This window comes from Lethenteron reissneri, chromosome 55 (genome assembly GCF_015708825.2).
Source record: "Lethenteron reissneri isolate LAM-NWPU_2019-01 chromosome 55, ASM1570882v1, whole genome shotgun sequence".
Classification (NCBI taxonomy): domain Eukaryota; kingdom Metazoa; phylum Chordata; class Hyperoartia; order Petromyzontiformes; family Petromyzontidae; genus Lethenteron; species Lethenteron reissneri.
The window spans coordinates 4,090,697-4,111,618 of record NC_083833.1 but is presented as its reverse complement, the minus strand read 5'-3'; the positions used below and the strand labels follow the sequence as shown (position 1 = coordinate 4,111,618).

Below are 20,922 nucleotides of genomic sequence, written 5' to 3'. Positions count from 1 at the left end.
GCATGCCAAATCCACCCACGGACAATCGCGCCTTCGTGATAACAAGGCCAATCCACCACGCCGGTGCTACATTTTACAGACTGGTAAAATTCTGCAGTAGTTTCACAGCAGGGGGCAATGTCGCAACTCCACCGTCAGGTAATTCCGCAAGCAATTTTCTAATTTTTGCAAATTCTGAGGACGACGACGACGACTACACGCGTGGCCCCGCCACCTCCAACAATGCAGCAGCGGGCAGGCGCGTGCAATTTTGTGGGTCAACGCGCCCGCACTATTAACTGGGACGGCCGCCGGGCTCACACCGCGAACTTCGGCAAGAAGCGGGATGGGAGCTTGCCGCTCCGTGCCGTGTGCAACGTTTGTCTTCGTGCACGTTTGGGGTGGGGGGGCGGTGGGCGGTGGTGGTGGGGAGAAAAGGCACCAAAGAAAAAAATTGGGTCTCCCACGACTTGCTAGCCATTATTCCCTGGCCGATGGAAGTGGAGGGAGACATGGGGGGGAGGGAGGGGAGGAATGGCGGGGGAGAATTCAATAACCCCAGTGAGATCGTCCAAACAGACTTCAGCTACCCACGGTGAGGGCCTGCTTCCAACCAAGGCACCGCACACAAAGGCCCCTTTTCATGGTGACAGGAGACAGAAAAGCACATTTAGAAAATGAATAGATATCGGTTTGGGTTTCCTTGCTTTAATATTTGGTGTGGATATTTATATTCCTATAATATAAATAATGCAGACATACAAAAATAGCCTTTGTTTATACAGGGAAGGACCTCGCTGGCTTTCAAAACATTTCCAGAGGGTTCTGCATCGCAATGTTTTGGTCAATTCCTTTTTCTAAAAGAGGTCCTTTGAAATGCGGGAGAAAATTAGGAGCACCTGGAGAAAACCCACGCTCGCAAGAAGAGATTCATAGGTCTGCACAGATGGGTTCGTGAAGCTACTTACTGCAATGCAATCCTCCTGACCTGTGCACAACCCAGCAGGTTTGCGAGTTTCACATCCCACAGCAATCTCTTGCATGGTCCACAAACCCTGCTATTTTGGAAAATCGCCCGATTAAGCTGGTTGTAATCGCCAATGAAACGTTGTACTCAAATAGTAAATGTTGTGGGTTTACTCTCCATCACACCGGTGTGGTGAAGTAGTAGCTAACTGGCACGTTTTGTTCACTGGACAAACCTTACTAATTGGCTGTGTCGGGTGGCGGGTTGGTTAACGACACATTTATATTTAAGCGACCTAACCCAAAAAAACCAACCTTGATTATGAAATGGTGGCAACCTATCACCGTCGCCATCGCCAGACAGGCTTGTCTCAAGGATCTCACTGTGCGCCGATGAACTTTCGCTTGATAAACGATACCGATTACTATGGCACTCATCCACTGGCACTTCCTGGCAGCCGGGTCAGCCAGCGCGTGACCCTCACAGTACGGGGAGGCTTTCCACTGGCTATTGGCCTTGTCAAACCGGATCACAACTGTGCTACGCCGGTCTCACAAGACGACAAGTGCATCTGTCTCGGGGAACCAGCAGAGCCAGGCTTGTCACAATTAATTCAAAAGAAACCTCATTCATTAACAGCACTTTGGTAATCCACTTCTGGATGAAGGCCTCGCCCAACACAGTGTGTAAAATAAAAACCAGCCGAACTATTTTTGTATCCCTCCACCCCACGTCACCCCCCACCATCCTGCCTGCGCCCATCATAACATTGACAGAAATGGTCGGGATAACGCTCCCACGTCTTGCCTAATGACCACGCCCCGTCGTGCCAATGTTGACCGGACACCAATCCAACAATGGCATCAACGTTGGCAAACTCTCTCTCTCTGTTTGCGGGCTCCTCTCTCTCTCACACACCCCCCCCCCAACTGCCACTCCCAACGCTTTCCCAAACGGCTGATGGCCACAAAAAACGGAAGCTGTCTCAGGCCATGCATCAGCATTGCTACTGTCGCGATAGCAAAAGGGCTAATGGGCCAACGAGTGAACAAAGGCACGACATTAAATTATTCAGGCACGTGACAATGCAGGCGCTCAAGCGCGCACGGCAGGCCCGGGCAACACAATGGCCTCCTATGTTTCCTACAAGTACAGCGACGTGTCCATTGTGTACTTTCCTGTGTTTGGTTGGAAGTAGTGGGCGCCGATGTTTAAATTAGGACACAAAACCTAACGTGGCTGCCTAGTGTGCAGGCGGTGCGACTGCACCAAGGTGCTAGGGGCTGGAGGGTCCCAAGGGCCTCAGGGACCAGGGCACCTGCCTGGATTACGAGGTAATAGGAAATTGGACATGGAGTCCCAAATCCTTGCACAAGGGCCCCATGCCAACCACACTACGCCACTACGGATATACGAAATGCCTCTCTGCCGGTGTGACCCGATGGTGCTGCATAGAGCAATGCCTAAAGAAGCAGAATAGATTTTTTGGTTACGTCAAATTATGGTAATGTTAAATTTCGATTTAGAGCTTTCGTGACTGCAGGGATTCATCTTCTTGGTTCTTTCGGTAAAGTGACGTAGAAGGGAAATAATAAAGTAATACAAATAAAACATAATAAAATAATTCTCACGACGTTTCGGCCACAACGCAAGCAGCCGTCCTCAGATGAAGAACAGGGCTGTCAGAAAGACAGCGTCCGAATGGTGCTGCATAGAGCAATGCCTAAAGAAGCAGAATAGATTTTTTGGTTACGTCAAATTATGGTAATGTTGCAGCGACTTCACGCTCGTCTGATTTTCAAGCAGAACCTTTCTCCGTTAATCAAACATCAGGACGTGTGCAACCGCACACGTGAATGTGTTTCATGGAAATTGAGCTCTGAAGAACTGTAATAAAATACTGGTCAATTAGTCGAGTACGCACTTAGCATTCGCGGGGAAACACAAGTGCGCAGATAAATGCCACTCTAGCAAAGGGATGAAATGCAAAAAATTCCACCATGATCGGCAAGTCGATTTGACGTACTCTGTCATCCAGTGGGCAACATCGCAATCCAGGCGGGTGCCCTCCTGCGTGATGGCTTCATCTCGGTGTGATCCGCCAACCTTTGCCACGGGTTGCTGGATAAACCGGGCATGTGCCACACTATGTGCCATGCTCAGAATTAGCACGGCTGGCTACGGACAGTGTGTCAGAAGTCCAACATACATACCATGCCCGGCAACGTACCACATACGACATGGCCCCATGCCACTTTACCTCAGCCGCATATGTGAATGTGTGGGATCGTGAGGAGCTAAAGTCCAGTCGTAAAATCAACTGCTGGACGAAGGCTTCCTAACCCCCCCCCCCCCCACCATCTGTGTGGGTTGTGAGGGCTATTTGACCATACCCCACTGCCTCTGGTCAGTACAGGTTGGTAAAGGTGGGGGCAGACTGCAGAACAATAATGAGTTTTGCCGCACTGCCCTCTATTGCCCACAACGCCTGCTGGAACGGAGGCTTTTTGAAGGGGGGGGGGGGGCGCGGTGGGCACCCATCAAAGCCATATACATGGTAAAAAAAATCCTGCTTAGCTTGCAAGGTCTGATAGGAACGAGCCCGGCTCTGGGCGATGTCGAAATACGTGGGGATCAGAACTTAGAGACGCGTGGTCAAGCAGCCTGTGGCGTCTTTTGAATGAGAAGATTTAAAACTCGTCATATATATAAAGAAAAAAATATATCAGTTTGAGTTCATAAAAAAGCCAATATAAGTGTGCCTCCACTGAAATGGTCATAACGGTTTTTTTTCTTCCGTCAACTGTGCCCAAATCACATTGGTATTTTGACACACGAGTGCCACGCCATGCGACGGAGGAATTGCACAGCGAGCAGTGTCACGTGTGACACTGCGTTCGAGAAATACGACTGCTGTTACTTCAATTTCTTCAAATCTGTAATAAGTGGCACACTTACTATAGACTGACGGCCCTCTCTGCGATGTGCCATGCAAAGCGTCAAGAGGTGGAATGAGCCAAATTAAGTACATTTTTCTGAGGCCTCTATGAGGCCTTCACAGTTAATGTGCGATCCCTAAACAATGTTTTACTGCCAAACCATGAACATGTATGGGTGGCATATATCTTCTGGACTTTTACATTTTTTCTGTCATTTATCCACACTTTGATCATTTCATATTTCTCACAGAGTCATGCAACGGCTCGCTGACATGGACACCAAAGAGTTACCTCTGAGAACACTGCATGTGACCTCTGGTCCACACGCAGGAGAGGGCAGTAAATTCCCACTTGTTCTGCTGATGATGAAAGCGAGGTTCATCACAGGAGTCAAAGCTGATATTTTATTTCTCAGGAGATGGATTTCAGCCAACTTAAGTGCAAAACCAAATTTAGTGCGATGAGTTTTTCGTGTGTATTCATTGGTTGCCAGGCTCCAGACCATGAACTCATATCAGACGTGATAATCCAGTTGTAAATCGCAGGTGGCTGACACTTGGATTCAAACCCAGGATTTCTCAGCAGTGCAAACTCATTTCTCACTGACACAGCATCAACTCCCAGAGCCACCCAGCCCACCTCTCTATCGCATTCACATCTTGAGTCTTGAGCTCCCGTGTCTCATAATCAAGTGTGGTCCCACTGTACCGTGTGAACGGGCGAGGTGATAATGATTGGGAAATGATATGGCTGCTGCAATGGCTGAATTGGTTGGCTAGTGGGTCCGTTAGCATGTCTTGTGCAATTTTATGGGCAAGTTGGTCAGGTTTTAAATCTCGTACAGCAACGCACAAGAGAGTGGTGAAGTCAGCAACATGCCCAGTTACTTTCAGTTGTGTGTGGCACATATTCACTACTCTCACATATTCACAAAAATCCCCAATACAGCCTAAGTAAGACTGTTGGGGCAAGTGCTGTTACTGAGCACCTATTAAGGACAGCATGGCACACGAGGGGGTGCTTGGCCAACAACACTACCGACCGCCTTTGTCTCCCCGGTGATCATATTTACACACCACACAGATACCAATTTAAGTGTGGGTTGACCCACAGGAGGGCATAGGACCAGTTTAGATATCACTTCCCGCTGATGATAGTTATGGCTGGGAATTGAACCCAGGTGGCTGTAATCGTAGGGTAGTGCACTTGCTATTGGATCACACATTCACCCACAAAAACACACAATACACACATACATACGTATTAACTAGTTCCATTAATAGTGCTGGTGCTCAGATAACCCCCCCAAGTGCATTACTTATTTTAGGCTGAGTCAACCTAAAGGTGGCCCAATTCCAGGTTTGCATGCATGTACAAACAATAACGATAAAGACCCCCCATTAAGCCTAAATTGGCTGTAGGGATACATATAATGAGCACAAGAAATGCAAAGATCCCCTCTGTAGCCTAACAGACTGTAAATAAATGCTGTTAGTGAGCACCTATTAGAGCTTACACACACACACACACACAGACAGTTGACCTATACATACACACTGAAGAACCACTCACACACGCACACAGTAGAACCAGCCTGACACACGCGTATGCATATACACACAGCTGACCATCACACACAGCAGGACCACACTGTCAACAAAGACAAAGAGCCCCTGTATAGCCTCAACAGACTATTGGGGCAAGTGCTGTTCGCGAATAGCACCCATGAAGGCTGGCACGGTACACGAGGGGGTGGGGTGGCCAGCACCACGCCCGACCGCCTTCGTCTCCCGAGTGGCGATGTTTACGCACCGCACCAGGTACTCATTTGAGGCCGAGTCGACCTAGGGGAGGCCCATGACCGGTTTAGATAACCGTCACCGGCGTTGGCCGCGAGTGGGAATCGGACCGGACCCGGATCGCCAGGTTCGTAGCTCGGCGGAGCCAACTGCTACACCGCCGCTTCCAGCACACACACACGCACAGACACAGAGGCATCGCACTCACATGGCGTCGTCCTCAGATAGAGGTTGTCCCGTATCGTCTGCTGGAACTCATGGTCCAGCGAGCCCTTGGCGAACCGCTGGTTCAGGTAGTGCCGCAGGTCCTTGTTAATCAGGCTGCCTGGAAGTGGAGAGCACACGAACAGCGATACTCGGAGTCAGGGGCGAGCGGTTGAATCTACCACCACCACCGTTCCCCTAGGCCAGGCGGCACCCAGTCCCGTAAACACTTGGCGGCCAGACACAGCCCCAAAGTCGGCACATGGTAGCGCCACCCCCCCCACTCCGCCACAGTGTGGAGTGAGTGATGAATGAAGGGGGCGGGTTCTGCATTCCGGGTCGCGCGACCGGGAATCCGTGCCGTGTTTTATCGCCGACGCAACCTTTCTCTCCGTTCACTCGCTGGGTATGGGACGGGCTGCCGAGAGAAAGGCGCGCTCGAAAGGTCAGCCCGGATTCTGCTAAAAAAACACAAGAGCGCGGAGCGGGGACGACAGCTGAGCCAAACAACAAGGGGTGTTCGAATAAATGTTTAAGCAGGGACGCGGCGAGAGAGGAAGTCTCTGATTTTGACACCGTAATTCAGTTAGTTGCTTTAAAATAGATTTAGTAATAGGTGTTTACCCTTTCAACTGGTACAAAACTGACACCTTTATACAAGGCATCATGTTTGCAATAACCACAACACAAGCAGTCAAAATAGAAACAAAAAGAAACAACTCTGATGATGATAAGCACTGTTCCTGAAGTTGATTGGTCCCACACCCGAGACAGCTTTTAATAGAGCCTAGTCTCCACTGGTGTTGGGACCAGATGACGCCAAAAGGCGTACAACTCAAAAACAGCGCACTATCAGAGTATTGAGAGCTCGGGTTAAGCATTTACACTATGAGACCTCATTTACCAGTGGCAAAATATAGTAATAGGTTTTTAGTAATATAATAATAGTTTTGTACCAGTTGAAAGGGTAAAAACCTATTACTATATTTTGCCACTGGTAAATGAGGTCTCATAGGTTAAAATAGATTCTAAAGAGTCTAAGTTCATCATCAGCCATGGTTAATCCACTGCTAGATGAAGGCCTCCCCAAGCCACGGACGCCAACTCTCATGATCCTGCGATGCAAGAATCCAATCCACGCAACCCCCTTAAGGACCCCGAATCGTGACAATTCAGATGTTATTGTTGACGCACCTGAATATTAACCAGGGTGGCCTGCTGGTTTTAAATCACGAAGCCCAGCAACAAGCAGCAGACACGCTGGGCCTGGGCTACGTCACCGCACCCAGGAAATTAAATTTCAGCAGAGGCGTTGCATGTAGCTTGCACAAGGATATTGCAACTTTAAAAAAAAAAAACACAAATTTCATTTTCTAAGCAACAGTAGCACTCTCAGACTACAGAAACCACACACACGCGCACAGTACAGTATAACGATTTGGAAATCATGTGCGGTGAAGAATTTTTTTCCAGAGCTTAAATAGATTCAGTTGCAATAAATGCGATGTAAAAAAAGAAGTCTTTTTTAAAAAATGTCAAGCCCCTGTAGTTAAACGCAAATTACTTACAAAGCCCCAACTGCCTGGCACTTACAAATTATTTTTGTGATGGGTTTAACATGTCAAGCCAAAAATATAACAAAAAAATTGCCAATGTTTTAGGACAAAGAGAAGGCATTCAATTGATGAAAAATATCTGGTGCAATGCCAGGCATTTTAACAGACACATATATCGTATGCAACATACACTCCCACAAGACATGAAATTCACTGAAGGTGCACACAAGAGAGTACAGTACAATAAGCAGAATGTAGTCTCCACACATAAATAAATTATATGTTCAGCCCAATATCACTAAGTAGCAGTTTAAAGCAAACAAACTTTGGACTGGTTCCAATCTTCTGGGGCCTCATCAGCAGTCAGGCCTTGTTAAGCAAAATGCGCTCTAGATGACAAGATATAATTGGCAGGAGCAATAATATACCGTACCCAGGTTCAATGCAAAACATTTTGCTATTCCATACGCAAACTCATAATGCGTTGTCATCATGGAGCATAAACCATCACGTGAACTGCGGTCATCCTCATAGCGTCTTTTGGCTAGCCAATGAACAAAAACGGCCACTGCATCACGCGCTTTCAGATGCGCTTCTGCGGCCGTCTGGAACGCCCTTCATTCCGATATTATTTGGCCACTGGGAGCCATCCACTTTTATATCCGAGACTGAAAATCAATTTCTTCAGAACAACTTTTTGTGTATAGTTTGTTGTCCTTCCCCCGCACCTCCGATAAGCGCAGCTGGCTACGGACAGTGGCACGGAAGTTCAACATACATGCGAAAAATAAGAATAGGTTTTCACCCTTTCTGAGCAGCTAAATTAATGGGACCTTTTTGCTGCTCACCGCGAGCTATAAATGCTTCCATATGTGCATCGTCTTTGTCCTGTTCGTCTTTTGGCATCCTCTGGCGTGACACTGGTGAGACTCGGTCATAGAGAAGGCCGTCTCCAGTGTAGGCCAATCAGTTTCAAATACAATGCAGAAATTATACACTATGTAATAGGTAATACGATTTTTGTCCCTGGGTAGAAAGTGTTATTTTTTAATTGCTGATGCCTAAAAAGTACAGAAAATGGATATTATTCACCACAAACTTTGCTTTTGTGACCAGGAGTTTACGTGAAGGAATGACACAGATTCACACGTTTTATAATTGAAAATAGGTACATTTCAAAATATGACTGTCCTGGTCACAAAAGCAAAGTTTGTGGGGAATAATAGCCATTTTCTGTACTTTTGAGGCATACGCAATTAGGAAATAACACTTGCTACCCAGGGACAAATAAATATATTTTTTGTTACACAGTGAATTATCAGAGCATGTTTTGTTTGCATGTTCACCACAAGTACAGGATTAATGCAGTCTTGATTCCTTACAAAAAGGTATCTATTTGGCGTTTGAAAATCTTAACACCTGCTGTTTTATTGCCAGAAAGGGTAAAAACGTATTCTTATTTCTCTTACTTTGATAATGGCAAAAAAGGTGATATACATAATACATTGTGGAACATCACGGGATAAAATAAGTATGCGAACAAATATGTAAACAAAACCAAGGAAGCAAAACTCTGTTCCGTCCACCACGTACAACGCACATTTACCGTGTCCGGCAACCATCAGGTCACTGCACACCGCCTCTGCTTTGCCCTTCACCAGGAGGAGACCAACAGCACATCACGCTCACGATGGAGCATGTGGCACGTTACAGAAAGGAATGCGAGTAATCTTATCGGTCACCCTTCATTTTTTTTCCTTTCACCCCCCCCCCCTTTTCCTGCTAATGACAAAGCAACGTGTAGGATTAATCGGAGTTTTTAACGGTCTGACGGGTGGACGAAAGAGCAGATATGCACAATGGGAAGAGCACAACCTTTGCAAAATGCTCGTTGAGATAAGGTTTTTTTTCTCTCCCCCTTTACGCCGCAGTGACCGGGAAAAGATGGCTTCGAATCACCTTTGGAAAAGGCAGTGATAAAAGTAGGGCCCCCCCTTTACACCCCTATCTTCTAGAAACACGCTACGTCTGTCGGGACACGCCAGGACTATGCCAAAACAACAAACCCGTGTTCGTCAACAACGCTGTGGGCGCTTTAAAATGGTGACGTATAAAACTGACCATTACTTTTTGGGCAACGGCCCTTTTTCACAGCACCGTTTACTTTCGGCGCGATGACAAAAGGTGGACGCTTCTTCTTGGTTCTTTTGGTAAAGTCACGTAAAATGGAAATAATAAAATAATAAAAATAAAACATAATTAAGTAATATATTATATAATGTTTTATTTTATAAAAGAATATATTATATTATGTTTTCTTTTTATTATTTTATTAGTTCCATTCTACGTGACTTTACCGAAAGAACCAAGAAGATGAATCCCTGCAGTCACGAAAGCTTTAAATCGAAATTTAAGGTGGACGCTGCTCAAATGTATGCAAGAGGCAACGTTTTGGGCAATGGAGATTGTCTCAAACATGGCCTATGATGGGTTTTTTTTCCTTTCTAAGACCATATTGTTGTCGCCAAATTGTTGAGATGTTTTTGCATGCGATATTTGTGCTCATGAACCGCTGAAAAACACATGGATCCCTCCCCTCCCCCCGTATAGCCTTAACAGCCAGACAGGGCAAGTGCTGTAAGTGAGCAGCACCTATGAAGTTTGGCACGGCACACGAGGGGGTGGGTGGCCTGCACCACGCTGGACTGCCTGCATCTCCACAGTAGCGATGTTGTTTACACACCGCAAACCAGGTTTCTCACGAGGCTGAGTCGACCTAGGGGAGGCCCACGACCGGTTCAGGTGATCTTCACTGGTGTGGGCCGCGAGTGAGAATCGAACTTTGGGTCCCAGGGTTCGTAGCGCTAATCCACCGCACACCACCGCTCCCCACGGCTAATGCACCACTACGAATACAGTATCGCCAACTAACGCGTCAACTACGTTCGCGAGGAAGAGTAGGCCAAAGAACCGACAGACAGACTCTTTGAGCTCTCTCTAATGGACGTCCTTCAGCCAGCAGTGACACGAGCAAATAATTTCATAGCTGCACCTTTACTTTTCTGCCACCAAGTAACATGCATGTACTGTCCATACATGTACAGCCCGTTTTGACAATCCACTGCTTGGCGAGTTCTAATCCCAGGGAGCGGGTAAACTCAACCTTTAAATACGACGAGCAACACTGAGTCATGTCCTGCAGACAGACCTGCTCCTGCTCCAGGAAATGTGGAATTTTCACAAGAAGATGAAGGGCCGTAATAGGGAGAATATGCTCCGCTCCATGCTCACACAACACTTAGTGTTCACAATATCTGTGGAATCAAATAATATCCCGTGCTCTGTCCCTGCTAACAGTTTGAAGTGCCGTATAATGAGACTGAATGGAGGTTTCTGTTTTATATATATATATGTACCTACGCCGGCGCCTTATTATACCGAATTCCAGGAGAAGATAATTACGCAAATTAAGCATATCCATTGTATGGTGCTTAGGCCGCTGCGAGAAAAATAATCAAGCGGAATTTTTTCTCCAATTCGGCCTTTGCTCATTAAGTCTGGGTTAACGACCCGAGCTCTCGGATACGCGCCAACCTCGAGTGCCCTCGCGGGCAATTCAAGAGGTAGTTCATTTGCACCGCCGTGGCGAAATGTTAACTACCTCGCCTGGTATGCAGGAGGTCCATGGGTTTGATTCCTACCCTGACACCTGTATATTTGTAGTTTGCATGTTCTCACTCTTCCCGTGGTTGCGAGGATTTTTCTCCGGGTCCTCCAGGTTGCTCCCCTCCACGTTTAGAATCGGCGTGCGTTTAGAGTATTTTGCTGCTATAAATGTCCACGTGATGAGCCACTTCGTTGAGCTATCATTTGTGGCCAAGTCACTTCTGAAAAAGAGCTACATAGCTCAGGGAGCCATACCTGGCAAAATTAAAAAGGATTAATTTGCAATTCGCCCCGGAACATGGCAAATATTTCTATCGCAAGTCATGTTCGTGCCAAATAATTCCCAGTGCTTTTAAGAACAAACCAAGTTAGGCATTACAGAAACCTATGAACGCGATCCGCTTACTTAGGTCGGAGAGGCAATTAAAGTTAACCGATGTGTACGGCGTTACGTAACCGGGCCAATTCCTTAACGGTCCAATTCATCCGCCATTTGTCTCGCCTTCAAGGCCGCTGCTGAGAATGACCTGGCAACTCACCGAGACGGAACGTGAACATAAGAGCTGCATTCATCTATTGATGTATCCAAATCAGATGAAGCCTCCTCACGCGACTCCAGCGTGGCCACTCCCCCACTTTCCTCTCCCCCGCCGCCCACCGTGAAAACAGACACTGCTCCGTGAACCAGCAGCAGCAGCAGCAGAAGCGTCGAGGCCCTTATTGCAGCCTCTTCTTCCCTACCCTCATCTGTGTGCTTAGTTTATTGTCCTTCCCCGGACCTGTGATCAGCACGGTTGGCTATGTACGGTGCAAAAGAAGTTCAACATAATACATTTCCTGACCCTCTGCTCCCATTAATTCCCATTCTCTCTTCTCTTTCCCGTTGATAAAAAAAAACTTGCACCATTGTTTAAAACTGCCGCGCCGGGATATCAAATCGTACCGAAGACCTCTGCATGGAAAGTCGAGCGCGCTGCTGTGGCAGCAGCAGACTTGTGACAACGGGGGAATATTTTGCACACATGCGTTTCACCCAAACCAGCGTGCTACCTACCGCGCGTACACACACAGCTGTACAATCCGCGGGCAATTGAGCCAAAGTAGAAATTGGATGTAGCGGCAGATTGACAGGACTTGACACGAATGCTCCAGACGCAATAATGAATTTTCTCCACGAATTTTAATGACGGGAGGCCTTCTGATTTTGAAACCCCTGCCACTGGATGGGCATGGCGGGGGGTAGGGGGGGGGGCAGGAGGGGGGGGATGGACCGTTAAGACAAGTGCGGCGCAACGTAGCATATCCGAGCTCGCTGGGAGATGATACGTGGTCATGTCGGATATTTGATAAAGGTCGGATGTGTGGCGAGGTCGGTATACGTGAACATTTAAAAGAAAGGCGGAAGCTGACACGGCCGTGCGGAATTGGGGTTTCTGGCCAAATGCGAAGCGACAACTGCATTAAACGTGGGGGAAATGCGTGACTGTGCTTTTGAATTAAGGTGAGCGCACGCGCGAGATTGCGAATAGAGCGCATTACCGCGTGAGCGTGGGCGCGTGCGAAAAGGTCAGGTTTGTAAAACGTGAACAGAAATTGACGGTTACACCGTCAACAATTACCGCGCTGGGTGCGAGTGGTTAATTGGTCAGGGCGGACGTGTGTGACGGTGGGACGCGTGACGTTTGCGCGACCCAGATGGCACGACGGCCAACACCGACGTTCGGAGCGGCAGCCAATGGGACGACCGCGCTGCCCCCCCTCCCCCTCTAGGACGCACGCTGCGGAGATGGAGCGGTGAGAATTCAGCAGTACATACAGGAGCCAGGCCGATTGTTGTATCGTCGGGCCATGAGAGATGGCCGCGGCTTGGAGATGCCTTTGTCTAGCAGTGGATTGACCATGGCTAATTATGACGATGATGTAAATGTTGACGACTGTAGCAAGAAAGTGGAGGGTCCGGTCTTCTGACATGGTTATGAGCCCCATGAGCGGTGCAGTGGTAACACTTGCCCTGGTTTGATTCCCACCTTTATCCATGGAATGTAAGTTATTTTTCCCCTTATTCTGCATGGGTTTTCCTCCGGGTTAACTGGTTTTCTCCCATAACGAACAAGTACCCGACATTTTTAAAAATACTTATGTTGCCACAACTATGGGTAAGGCCACTAAAATGTTCATTATGTAGTGGTCACACTTGTGCCTCACAGGAAGAAGGGCCTTGCTGAGCATGATTTCCATCCCAGGAACCTCTCTGCGTAGGAGTTTATATGGCTTTCGTCTGGGTCCTTAGTTTCCCTCTCATAGCTAAAGAAAAACCACACAATGTAACTGGCCCAAACTTGCCGAATGCTGAAAAATTACCTGCAACCTATTCAACTGGGTCTATGCAAGGAGACATTATCCCCCGACTGCGAAAACTTGGCAGGACGCTCCTGGAATGACGGTCTTGGGACTCGGCGAGGCATTGCTTGCTAAAACAAACCAAAAGTAATTACAATCATACAAAACAAAAAGTCACGAGTCACCCGGGAAACTCATCGCTCCTCGACTTTCTCAAGACATACGCGGAGGAACCAAACACGACGCTCGTGCAAGCTCTCAACGCCAGCTACTTAAGGGATGGGCCGGTGAGAAAACGTAGCCACCCCCCCCACAGCCCCCCCCTCTCTTCACCCCCCCAGACCCGCCCCCCCACCTTATGGAAGACATTAGGGTTACCCACTTTACCCCACCACCATCTTTTCTAGCTGGCTCAACAAACATCAACCCCCCCCCCCCCCCCCCCCCCGGATTGAATCGGTGTCTTTATTCAAGGTGCCACATTTGTTCAAGGTGCCGCATCCTAACCGGGAGTTTAACCCGTTCGGTTTAGGATGAGGGGCCGGTGCGACTGATAGGCGCCCAAATGCCACAGAGTCATTTCCTGGCTAAATACGAGCCTGCAGCTTTGCTCATCTCCATCGCCGGTGTGAGCCAACGCAATTTCAGGGCTGCACCTTTAACTTTTAAAAAAATATCACAACCAACACGTGCTTCCAAAGATATGGATCGTGGGTGTACAAGAGGTCGTGGGTTCGATCCCGTCCCCGATGCCTACTGTATATTTGGAGTTTGCGTGTCCTTTCTCCCCGTGGTAGTGTGGATTTATCATCTGGGTCCTCCGGTTTTTCCCTGCACATTTAAAAACGCGTGTTCTGTGCAGTATTTGACTGCTGTTAATGTCCACGCGATGAACCACTTTGTTGAGCTATCATTTGTGGCCAGGTCGCTTTTGAAAAAGAAAGTGAATAGCTCGGTGGGTTTTACCTGGTATAATAAAAAAAATAGTTTACTTTAAAAAGAAGTTATTTGTTTAGTGACTTGTTGCCTTTCCTATACTTTGCACTCGTCTTTTTGTATTGGTCGTTGTTCTAACTTTCTGGACATCCGTGAAAAAAAAAGCTTTTTTGGCTCCTCAGGATTCCGCGAGTACAAATATAGATTCCGATTCAAGTGCCACGACGCGTGGCGAATGAACCAAATATCTGCCCGTAGAGCAGTCCCAATCACATTGGTGCGTCCCCCCACCCTCCACCTTTTCATCGCATCACTGCGCGCCACGCGACGAAAGGTTTTCCCCGAAGCCGAACGGACACAAAAAATGGCTTACCCGTACCCACCGAGGGTGGCAAATGCTACAAGTGATCGTCTCGAATTGTTTTAACTCTGGATCACAAATCTGTATGACAAGCAGGGTCGCGCCGTGGTAGCCGTTTACGACAAAAAGGTTTCGTTCAACAAGGTTACCATCGCGTGCCTTTGCTCGGGGAGAACACGTATATATTGTTTAAAGCGGCAGTAACCATCTATGTTGCAATAAAAACATAAACACCAAAAGAGTTTCCCGAATAAAACCTAGACCGTGTGTCCGGGCAAGCTTTCTGCCCACAGTTGACGCTAACAGCATTTGTCACCCACGGTGGCAGAGCAGACCCCCCCCCCACCTCTCCCACCCCCCCACCGTTTGGCTCGTGGGCTAAGAGGCGTGCTCATGTTTTGTCTGACAGCAAGAGGCCACGATGTCTTCGCGGCGTACCGATGCCTATAGCACGCGCGCTGTCGTCACTGTGGCTATGGCAACAGCGGTGCAGGCGAGCATAGGAATCACAATACAGAGGACGGTACAGGGCCACCATCGAGTTAACCCCTCGCCGGCCGGCGAGATTTCACTTGAGGTGCTAGGCCACACGTACGTATGTTCAACTTCTCGCTCACCGTACGTAGCCAACCGTGCTACATCGGAGGTGCGGAGGGAAAGGACAAACTAAATACAAGAAATGAATTTGAGCGGACAAAAATAAAATCGTGTCAGTGGCAAGATACTCTTACTCTTAGTTCTTTCGTCACGTAGGTAAGATGTTAACTTCTTCGCCTGGTATACAGGAGGTTGTGGGTTCAATCCCGACCCTGACGATGCCTGTATATTTGGAGTTTGCATGTTCTCCCCGTGGTGGTGTGGATTTTGCACCGGGTCCTCCACTTTTTCTACTGCATATTTAGAAACGAACACATGTTTTAAGTATGTGGCCGCTATCAATGTCCACGTGATAAGCCACGTCGTTGAGCTGTCATTTGAAAAAAGAGCTGTATAGCTCAGTGGGCCTTAACTAGAAAAAAAAGTGTTAGTGTCGCAAGACACTCCAGCACGTGACATAGCCACAACAAGTTAAATTGCAACGTGTACTAGTGTTGAAAGTGGCGATTAAAATTATTGTTCTCGGCTCACTGGGATGGTTAAGTACAATTATCCAAATGTGAACTACGTCAAACGTCATTAGGACAAGATCCGGGAAGTGAAAATTTGAAAAACGTGGAAGCCACAATTACCGTGTCACGTGACCCGGCTGACTTAAATTTGGCATGAACACTTGAAGCACAGTTGCTCTTTATTTAGCAAGGGAAGTATTTTAAAGAGAGTTTGAACAATTTGTACCGTTACTAAAATAATACTGGGAGGAACCTCCTGGTTACACCTGGGTGGGGAGGGTGGGGAGGATGGGGCTGGTCACCCCGTGGTGCCCTTATAAAACTCAATGTTTAACCTACTCACGCCGGCTTGTGCCCGCCCTCACAGGTCGGGCATATTTGCGGAATACACCACGCCGCCGTTGACGCTGGCCATTGACCGAGCAACCCAACGTTCCTACCAGCTCCCTCCGCAGGAATGTGTTAATGAGGAAGAATTCAGCTTTCGATCACTCTTAGAGTGATGGAATGATTCAGGAGGTACAAGAAACCCCAGACAAGCTGGAAAGCAGCCACAACCGACGCCAATAGTTGCCCAAGATCTGTGGTCCTACATTAAAATGCGTTTGCCAACGCAATGAATGAGTAGTTACACAATTCAAGTCAAAGTGTCTTAACCGCTCCAACGAGAAATGGGGTAGCAGTAAGCGTTGGCGATCTGGAATCGGTAGTGGAAATTACACATTCCCATAACGTTGAACATGGACAGAAAGCGGTGGGAGCCAGTGGTTGGGCTGCATTATGAACCCAGCGGCCCGAATTAGATTCACGGCCATGGCAAAACTTCAGTGGTAAGCAATATATCAATCTGTGCCCCACAGCCTTTTTTGCCGTGAGGCACAAGTCTTACCACTGAGCCACCTTGCCGCCTATAAAAACACAAACAAATTAAACAAAACCCAGAGGAAAGCCATACAAACCCACAACGGAGTCTCCAGATAATCATGGAAAAAGGTGCTACAAATTTGTGGCCGAAAGAACATTGCGATTGTCCATCGACGAGTTGTTACACGCCCTCGAGGGCAATGTTTCAATCCAACGTTGGTAATTGTGACGGTGAACGTGATGGTGGCGGTGACGGTGACTTTAACCTTTTGGGATTTGTTTTTTTTAAATTGAAAACAGCTGGATGCTACCTTGCAGCGTGTGTCGTAAAAATTAATCCGACTTGTTTTGAAGAAGTATACGAGGAACAATGCCCTTGGGGGGGGGGGGGGGGGAATAAACACGACAAGGATGGATCGTAACATGACGTCTTGGCTTCATGCAAGCCTATGAGTCACTCATAACCAACAGCCATGGTCAATTCACTGTTGGATGAAGGCCTTGACAATCTGCCACCCCCCCCCACCCTCCTCACGATCCTGCAATGTAGTAATATACGCAGAGCATCCTGCACACGAGCCGATCTCGTTGTTCCATCCTCTGCGGTGGACGTGGTTTCCCTCCCTGGGCTGTCACTCCATCGCGATTCGTGACCATGTGCGATAATCCCTTCGAATGACGTGTCCTGCCCAAGCCCACCCGCGACCCTTAACAAACAGAACGATGCCTTTAACCCACGCATGTTCTCGCATCTCTGAGTCATCAATTTGTGTTATATAGGGGAAGTAGTTTTTTTTTATCCAATCATAAAGGGAGATTGGTTGCACCCTGGGCGCGATGTTAAATAATTTTGTCTGGTATACAGGAGGTCGTGGGTTCAATCCCGACCCTGACGATGCCTGTATATTTGGAGTTTGCATGTTCTCTCTCCCCATGGTTACGTGCATTTGTCTCTGGGTCCTGCAGTTTTTCACTCCGCATTTAGAATCGGCAACCGTTTGGAGCATTTGGCTACAATGATAAATTTCCACGTGGCATTGAGCTGTCATTTGTGGCCGGGTCGCTTCCGAAAAAGAGCTGCATAGCCCTGTGGGCCTTTACCTTGGAAAATATAAATAAAAAGTTTAGTTGAAATAGTTGTAGTTTAGTTATTGCACAGTGCTACGATGGGCCCAGTGATCCTTTTACGCTCGGGGGTGCACATGCACACCAGCAGCCCGTTTGTCAAAATCCACTGCTGGACAAGAAGCCTGCGTGTCGCGGGGGGGTTACTTGACCACAGAGGTCGCAAACGGGTTTTGATTCCTTACCCGTACCCGGCCGCACCAGGGTCGCAAACGGGTAGCCGTACCCATACCCTACCCGATACCCGGCTACCCATACCCGGCCGGGTATCGGGTAGGGTACGGGTATCGGGTACCCGATTGCGACCTCTGGGATGAAGCCATGTTGCAGGCGCGGGTGGGTTGATTCTAGGCACTTGAATTGTGAGAAGAGACAAGACGTTGGGAAATGAGTGACAAACGGTTACTCACCAGTGACTCACGGCCTACCCGTACCCGGCCGCACCAGGGTCGCAAACGGGTACCCGTGCCCGTACCCGGCCGGGTATCGAGTAGGGTACGGGTATCGGGTACCCGATTGAGACCTCTGCTTGACCATACTTCACCTCACTGGTCAGTGCGGGTTTGGCGAAGGTGGCGAAGAAAACAGAACAATGGATTTTACTGCACTGCCCTCTACTGCCCAATGCGTCTACTACGCGTGCCCTGCGAGGGATGGTCACCATCCCCATCAAAGCACTAGCCAGGCTCAAAGCCTGCTTAGCTCCTGAGATCTGATCGGGTATATTCTGCGTGGGTTGCTCAGGCTTTGCATCGGGTCTCGTGTTTAAGAATCGCCGACGTATGGCCTCTTCGTATGTATGCAGAACTTCTGATTAATGTGCTCCCGAGGCTAAAAGAACAAAACAAAAGCAAGCAGGAGTGAACGTACGAGATGAACAACAGCAACAAACCGGACCATGAAGATGCGATCCTTGAATGGAATCAGTATATATATACCATGTGCAGCACAGGCATATTCTACGTCACGAAACATACGGCTTATACAACACACTTTCTGCCCACGGTGGGTATTGCCCATTCCTCATGGTAGACACTGGTGGCATTTGCCATCCCAGGTGATACAGATCAACGCCCTTGGCTCCGAAATCATCAATGATGCGGCCAGAAATCCATAAATTATCACGTGATCGTGATTTAAAGTCTTATTCTTGACTAATGAAGCAATTAATTTGTTGTAGATAGCTCGCAACGTGAATTTATGAACACAGCTAAAGCTTAGATAACAGTTATCCATTCATGGGTTGCATATTATTTGAATCCACTCCGTGATACACAACTTTTTTCTCTCCGTTACAAAGCGTACAACCCTTGAACACGATCCGAGGGCTTAACCTAATGCGAAGTGCTAAAGATATGGCTGGAAATATGGGCAATGTCTGATGAGCTCAGATCACAATTACGATAGAACGACTAATACAGCCAATTTGTCTGCTCGTCTATGACGGTGTAACGGTTCCACTATCGCATCCTGAGAACATTCCATTGATTAGGGCCCAATTATAATCTCTCTCTGAAACGACCACGAGGCCCTATTGCAAATTAACACAGCCAGGAGAGCCAGGAGTCATCCTTTGTCTACATGTGAGCCCTGAATAGGGACACATACATTACTATTCTCCACATCTCTCTCTCTCCGCTACAAAAGGGCACTCCTCTTCTCACAATATAAAGCCCTTTGCGTATGTCGCTCGCAATGTGACGCATGTTGACCACTCCGACCTTTCATAATCAACGTTTTTGGGTTTAGATCACGTTATTTATAAATGTGTCGTAACCCTCCACCACCCGACACGGCAAATCAGTAAAAAAGTGTCACGTTGACAAAAGACAAATAGTTCACTGCTTTAGCCCACCGGTGTGTTGAAGCCACAACATTTACAATTTGAGTACGACGTTTCGCTGGTAATTGCATCCAGCATCATCGGGCAATTCGCTAAAGCAGTGAACTATTTGTCTTTTGTCAACGTGACACTTTTTTACTGATTGGCCGTGTCGGGTGGAGGGTTACGAAACATTTATAAATAACGCGATCTAAACCCAAAAACGTTGATTATGAATAACATTGGTCGCGAAAGCCTACGTGTTAAGCACACTCCGACCTTGTCCGTCCGGTGCTCGCAGAGGTGCATTGGCTTCCGGTTGCCGAACAAGTACATTTTTAGGTCGCGTTCATCACGCACACAAAAGTACTTGCCACAAATGAACCACAAAACTTTTCCGATCTTGTCAATGGGCATAAACCATCACGCAAACGCCGGGGTATCCTGGGCAGCAGCTTTTGGGCTGCTGGCCATCGAACAAAGATGGTCACCGCATCGCGCACTTTCAGATGCGCTTACCTGTCAACCCCTTATCAGCGCCTACCTACCTTATTACAGACCAATTCAGACCTTATTGGTCACCCCGTGCCCTTATAACTCTCAACGTTCATCCTACAAAGTCCCATCACAAGGGAGAAACACAAAAGACACTTTATGTTCTCGTATCGAAACGGCTGTACGCCACATGGGCCTGACAACTCAATTTCCCTGGACAAGAATACGGGTAAACCGTATGGGTTGACAGGTATAGATGCGCTTCTGTGGCCGTCTGGAATGCTCTTCCTTCTGATATTAGGAAACCACTGGGATCTATGCACTTTTAAATATAGATTTCAAAGTAATTTATTTTTGTGTTTAGCTTGTTGTCCTTCATCGCACACCTCCGATTAGCATGGTTGGCTTTGTACAATAAGAAAGAAGTTCAAGATACATACAAACTAAAATAATAATCAACTACTTTGTTGTGGTGTATTCCTCAGGCCCCTTTAATAATCACGGCCGCCCCCATATACTGCCTCCTGAAGGCAGCAAACCCTCTACAAGCCCGCATCGGAATGTTTGGCCCACACCAGTTACATTGTACGCGAGGAAACTTGAGGAGTATGGAGAAAACCTATGAAGAACAGGAGTCGAACCCAGGCCCTTTTTGCTACAAGGCACAATTGTTAACAATGCGCCACCCTGTCGTCCAAAGTCTCTTGACTGTGTTCGTTGGCTGCTCAAGGCAATGAACAAATAGCTTTTTCAGAATAAA

General features: G+C 47.7%; 1 protein-coding gene across 5 annotated transcripts in view; it reads right to left on the bottom strand.

Moving 5' to 3' along the window:
* LOC133356786 (membrane-associated guanylate kinase, WW and PDZ domain-containing protein 2-like) overlaps nucleotides 1-20,922 on the bottom strand; it is a 132,441-nt gene that overhangs the window by 68,775 nt on the left and 42,744 nt on the right. For 4 of the 5 annotated variants that reach the window (XM_061574465.1, XM_061574466.1, XM_061574467.1 and 1 more), the window contains one exon: nucleotides 5,893-6,009. The exons of the other annotated variant lie outside the window; for it this stretch is intronic. In XM_061574465.1, coding sequence (XP_061430449.1) covers nucleotides 5,893-6,009 — 117 coding nt within the window. The remainder of the gene's footprint in view (nucleotides 1-5,892; nucleotides 6,010-20,922) is intronic. 5 annotated transcript variants of the gene reach the window in all.